Genomic DNA, 6,141 nt, shown 5'->3' with positions numbered 1-6,141 from the left:
AGGAATAGGCTAACTAGCTAGCTTCTGATCTTACCAAAGTAATAGGCTAACTAGCTAGCTTCTGATCTTATACCAAAGTAATAGGCTAACTAGCTAGCTTCTGATCTTACCAAAGTAATAGGCTAACTAGCTAGCTTCTGATCTTACCCCATAAATGCACAAATAGGCTGACACCAGACATAATTTCACTGCATTTCTTACTTCCAGTAACTATATGCATGTGACGATAAACTTCCTTGTATCCTTGTATCCTTGTACCAAAGGAATAGGCTAACTAGCTAGCTTCTGACTGCTGAATTTGGGGAATTGTTTCTTTATCATTTGGCCGTTAGTTCAGCCTCCACAGGTCATCTTCTGTCGTCATGAATGGTCTTACCCAAGGAAGCAAACAGAGAAAAGTAGGGGCCCTAATACTGATCCCTGAGGCACACCTGTGGTGAGGTCATGAGACTTGAGATATGAGACTGATACTTGTCCCTGAGGCACACCTGTGGTGCGGTCATGAGACTTTGATACCCTGTCCTGCCAAGACACGCTGAATAAACACACCTTTAAGGTACGATTCAAACCAGTCAAGAGCTTTCCCAACCAAAACCAGTCAAGAGCGTAGATGTCAAGAGTTTTCCCAGAATCCCCAGTTCATAGAGTGTAGAAAGGAGGATGTCAAACCTGAGGCCTGTGGTGAGCTCACGAGACAATAATGATGGAATCGAGTCGAAACTTTAAAATCTAAAATTAAATCAAATCAAGGATTTTGGAGAATCCCTAGTGTGTGTGTGTGTGTGTGTGTGTGTGTGTGTGTGTGTGTGTGTGTGTGTGCATGTGCATGCATGTGTGTTTTGAGACGATTGATCGCATGTGATGGATTGTGTTGTATTACTTCTGTACATCTGTGTATTTTGTGTGTATATCTATTTTAGTGTGTGTGTGTGTGTGTGTGTGTGTGTGTGTGTGTGTGTAGCCTCATGGTCTGTCGGTGGTGGTGACGTCTCCAGCGGTGTTCTCCTTCACTGCCAGCATGTGTCCAGATCGCCACCTGGAGGCGGCTCAGATACTGGGTAACAAAACACACACACACACACTACAACACACACACATATTAACACACACACACACACACACACACACACACACCACACACACTACAACACACACACACTACAACACACACACACACACACACACACACACACTCACTACAACACACACGTGCACGCACACGCACACACACACACACACACACACACACACACACACACACACTCACTACAACACACACACACACACACACTACAACACACACACACACACACACACACACACACACACTCACTACAACACACACGTGCACGCACACACACACACACTCACTATAACACACACACACACACACACACACACACACACACACACACACACACACAACACACACACACACACACACACACACACACACACACTCACTACAACACACACACACACACACACACACACACATGCACACACACACACACACACACACACACACACACACACACACTACAACACACACACACACACACACTACAACACACACTACAACACACACACACACACACACACTGCAACACACACACACCAAAGTCCTTTTAGCCCCTCTACTTGGCGGCCATGTTGTATATTGGGCATCTATTACGAGTAGAATTGCACAACACAACCAGCTCCAGCGGCGAGATCACACAATGTCTTCACAACACAACCTCGCTCCAGCGGCCAGATCACATGTATTTGATGTATGTGTGATATGTATGTGTGATGTATGATGTATTTGATGTATTCACATGTCGACTTCTGGCCACATAAAGGGGAGGATATGTGTAGACAGCTGCCATATTGGCGTTACCAATTAAACCCATGCCTATGGTGGATCTCAGCACACACACACTCAACACACACACACTCAACACACACACTGCCATATTGCCGTTACCAATTAAACCCATGCCTATGGAGGATCTCAACACACACACACTCAACACACACACACACTCAACACAAACACAGTCAACACACACACTGCCATATTGCTGTTACCAGTGTTGCCACAGTTACTTTGAAAAAGCAATCTGATTACTGATTACTCCTTTAAAATGTAACTTAGTTACTTTACAGATTACTTGATTTTAAAAGTAACTAAGTTAGATTACTTTATTAGTTACATTCAGCAGCTGCCGACAACACCCCTGCCACCTCAACATAAAAATGACAACCGGTTTTGCCAACACTCACTTTATTGGAAGTGCATTTTTATCAGTAACGTCAACAGTGTATCTCCTGACATTTTAAGATGAACTTAAAAACTATTTCCTGAAAAAAAAAAACATATTTTTATAAAAAATAAAATAAAGACAGCCTTTCTTGACCTGACATATTTAACTGTTAACACTGTAATGGCAAGACTTACTATTTATAATCTACACTGTTTATAAATATAACTATTACATGTAACATATTTTATGAACATTGTACCTGTTGTTCACAGCATTAGAGCAGCAAGGAGTGGTTTTACAAAACAAAACAAGTGTATAACACCACATGTATGCTGATGATATGTCTACTTTTGTTACTTTGGCCTAATCTTATGTTGTAATCGCATGTTATGAGTGAAACAGTGGAGTGGGGCGAGTAAACCAGTGGTTGTACCTCATTAACAGAAGCTTCTCAAACCTCTTGTCAGAAAGTGTATTTCTTCTAGGCGTGAGCACCAAACCTCCCAGACTGAAAAGCTGCTCCACAGGAGCACTTGATGGGGTTGGAGTGTTATACTTCAAGAAAATGTTCTTTATGTTTGAAAACTGATGCAGAATCTGAAGGTCATAGGCTGACCTCAGGTAGTCCATGACTTCATTTTCTGCAGAGGTCTCTTCTGGCTCTGCTTCAAAAGTGAAATAGCCTGAAATATAATTAATATGTTTATGCCTACAAGGCCTACTATTTATTATGTCACTGAATTAGGTTCATTTTGGTTCATTTAGTTTGTTACTTACTGACATTTGGATTTGTTTTAATCTTCTTTTTGCAATGATAATGAATAATGAAAAGATGGAACATGGGCACCTGCACTATGGCATCTGGAAGGCCTGCAGTCATACTGGAGAGGGCATCTTTCACAGCCAGGGTCTTCAAGTGTGGGTAGTAAAGTCCCATAAGGACAGTCGCCTTGTAAAATGTCCAGTGCTGCAGTCAGAGGCTTCATGGCGGTGCAGTACTCATGCAGGAACTGGTACTCTTTGTCTTTGAAGCACTTAACTCCCAGCTTCGTGCACATACTGAGTATTCAGCTCACTCATGGGGATTTCTGAAATTCTCTTTACAGCATCAAAAAAGGAATTCCACCTTGTGGATGTTGGTACCAGGGGCTTTCTTTTGCTGACTTCCTCCACTGTTTCTGATGCAAGGGTAGATCTACCTGATTTGGTCCAAAGAGCTGTGCATTTTGCTGTGTTGCTCCAATACACAGCCTTGCTCTCTGCATTGGAAGTTAAGTTATATATTACCTGTGGTGCGGGGGAAGAGACAGCTGGCCATCACTTTCATCCTCAGCTGAGAGGATTTCTGACAGATCTGTGGGGTTGGACTCGCCTTCCTCCATCTCATCATCGGACTCTGTGACAGGCTGATAAACTTTAAACGCCTTTACAAAGTTGGATCCATTATCAGTCACTGTTGCAACTACTTTGTTGAGTAGTCCATATGAAGAGTGAATGTTTTCGATTTCTGCACCAATAACATCATACGTGTGTCTACCGCAAATTCTCCTACATGCCAATGCAGCCTGGTTGCGCTCTAATGTGGATCTACTGATCCAGTGGAGCGTTACTCCCATATAGCTTCTGTTGTTTGTAGTCCAAATATCCGCGGCCTCATTCAGCGTGGCCTTCAGGTTTCTCTCCATCACTGCATACTCCTTCTCCATGTAAGAGGAAAATGCTGTTCTGTGAGGCAGCTCGGCATTGACCGTAGTGGATCTTGCTTATAATGGCACGAAACGAGGGCGAGTCAACCGTGTTTAAGGGCAGCATTTCCTCCACAACATACTGCCCGACCAACTTCTTCAACTCTCCCCCACTTAGGCGTACTGGTTTGGCACCAAAGTGCAGCTTTTGTTGCTTGGGTGGTGGGGGAGCTCCTTCTGCTCTCTGTGCAGTACCACCTGAGACTCGCTCTGCTGCGACTCCAAATGTTTTTTCAAATTTGAGGTGGTGTTTTTATAGCTAGATAGCAGTTTGTCACTAGCACAGAGTGTACAGAGTTAGTTGACACATATTCAAAATAGTGACTATATTTCCAGCTGAAAAATGCGCATCTCTCTCCTCCCTCCATTGTTAGAAACTATGTTTGTCGCTACTGGCTACACATGACGTGAACCCTCATGCTGAAAACGTGACTCTTGGCATAGGCTACGTGACTTCCTGAGGCACAAGAAGAAAGCAAAAGGCTATTTATATTTTTACTAAGGGAAATGAAAAAAATAGCAACGCACAGTAACTTGGATAAGTAACTTTAATCTGATTACTGGTTTGGAAATAGTAACGCATTAGATTACTCGTTACTGAAAAAAGTGGTCAGATTAGAGTATAAGGCATCAGTGGCAGTTACCAATTAAACCCATGCCTATGGAGGATCTCAGCACACACACACTCAACACACACACACACTCTCTCTCTCTAAAACCCTCTTTCTCACTCTTGATCAGTTACAGGGTAGTGGTGGAGTAGGAAGTCATGTTAGGAGTCCCTCATCTGTGTGTGTGTGTGTGTGTGTGTGTGTGTGTGTGTGCGCGCATCTATGTGCGTGTGTGTGTGCAGGAGCTGATATCAGTAACGTGAAGCGGGCTGATGCCGGCTCTATTCTGGCTGACACTCTCAGGAGCTTCCTGTTTGACTTGCAGGTCTGTAAGATCCTCTCCTCCACTGTGTGTGTGTGAGTGTGTGTGTATCTGTGTGTGTGTGTCTGTAAAAGAGCGTCTGTGTGTGTGTGTGTATCTGTGTGTGTGTAAGCGTGTGTATGTGTGTCTGTGTGTGTGAGTGTCCGTGAGTGTGTGTGCGTGTAAGAGTGTGTGTGTGTGTATGAGTGAGTGAGTGAGTGAGGTGTGTGTGTGTGTGTGTGTTGATATGTTCCTCTCTTGTTGCCCTGCAGGTTGATGATGGATTGTCGGCGCTTGGATACAACAAAGATGACATCCCTGCTCTCGTCAAAGGCACTCTACCTCAGGTACACACACACAGACACACACACAGACACACACACACACTCTTTTACACACACACACACACACACACACACACACTTCTTCTCTCTCTCCTACACACACACACACACACACACACACACACAATCTTTCTCTTTCTTATGTACAGTCTGTGTGTGTGTGTGTGTGTGTGTGTGTGTGTGTGTTTACAGGAGCGGGTCACTAAACTGTCTCCCAGGCCTCACACAGAAGAAGACCTGACTGAACTCTTCACTGCATCCATGAAGCTCTACTAACACACACACACACACACACACACACACACACACACACATATTGACAGTCATACACACACTCTCTCACATGCACACACACACACACTCTAAAGTACTAGTATCTATTAACCTTCATTAAGAACCTTGTCACATTGTACACCGCGGTAGTGTAGTGGTTAAGGAGGTGGGCTAGCGTGCAGTAGCGTGTGTGTGTGTGTGTGTGTGTGTGTAAGGCGCTGGTAGTGTAGTGGTTAAGGAGGTGGGCTAGCGTGCAGTAGCCTGAAAGTTGTGGGTTCAATTCCTGGCTTCCACCGTTGTGCCCTTGAGCAAGGCACTTAACCCCAAGTTGCTCCAGGGACAATGTGATCCCTTGTAATATAGTTGACATATGTAAGTCACTTTGGTCAAGAAGTGTCTGCTAAATGTAATGTAATGTAATTTTAGTTCTTAATGAACATTTTTCTTTTGCTTTATTAATCGATCTCAGATTTTTAAAAAATAAAGGAAAAAGACTCTCCTGTTGTTGTTTTTTTTTTCTTCATTTTTTGAATCCCTCCCCCTCTTATTCTCCCTCCTCCTTCCCCATTCTCCCCCCCTCCTCCCATTCTCCTCCTCCTTCCCTCCCATTCTCCTCCC

At 43.8% G+C, this 6,141-nt stretch overlaps 1 protein-coding gene across 1 annotated transcript in view; it reads left to right on the top strand.

The window, feature by feature from the left end:
- Positions 1–5,634, top strand: part of adhfe1 (alcohol dehydrogenase iron containing 1) — a 17,370-nt gene extending 11,736 nt beyond the window's left edge. Inside the window, exons 6-9 of the mRNA XM_048228213.1 lie at positions 962–1,058; positions 4,848–4,930; positions 5,179–5,253; positions 5,443–5,634. Of these exons, the coding sequence (XP_048084170.1) occupies positions 962–1,058; positions 4,848–4,930; positions 5,179–5,253; positions 5,443–5,526 (339 nt within the window). The 3' untranslated portion in view covers positions 5,527–5,634. The remainder of the gene's footprint in view (positions 1–961; positions 1,059–4,847; positions 4,931–5,178; positions 5,254–5,442) is intronic.
- The last annotated feature ends 507 nt before the right edge of the window (positions 5,635–6,141 follow it).

This window comes from Alosa alosa, chromosome 19 (assembly GCF_017589495.1).
Source record: "Alosa alosa isolate M-15738 ecotype Scorff River chromosome 19, AALO_Geno_1.1, whole genome shotgun sequence".
NCBI lineage: Eukaryota > Metazoa > Chordata > Actinopteri > Clupeiformes > Clupeidae > Alosa > Alosa alosa.
The sequence above is the reverse complement of the archived record's forward strand: the minus strand, read 5'-3'. Positions and strand labels throughout refer to the sequence as shown.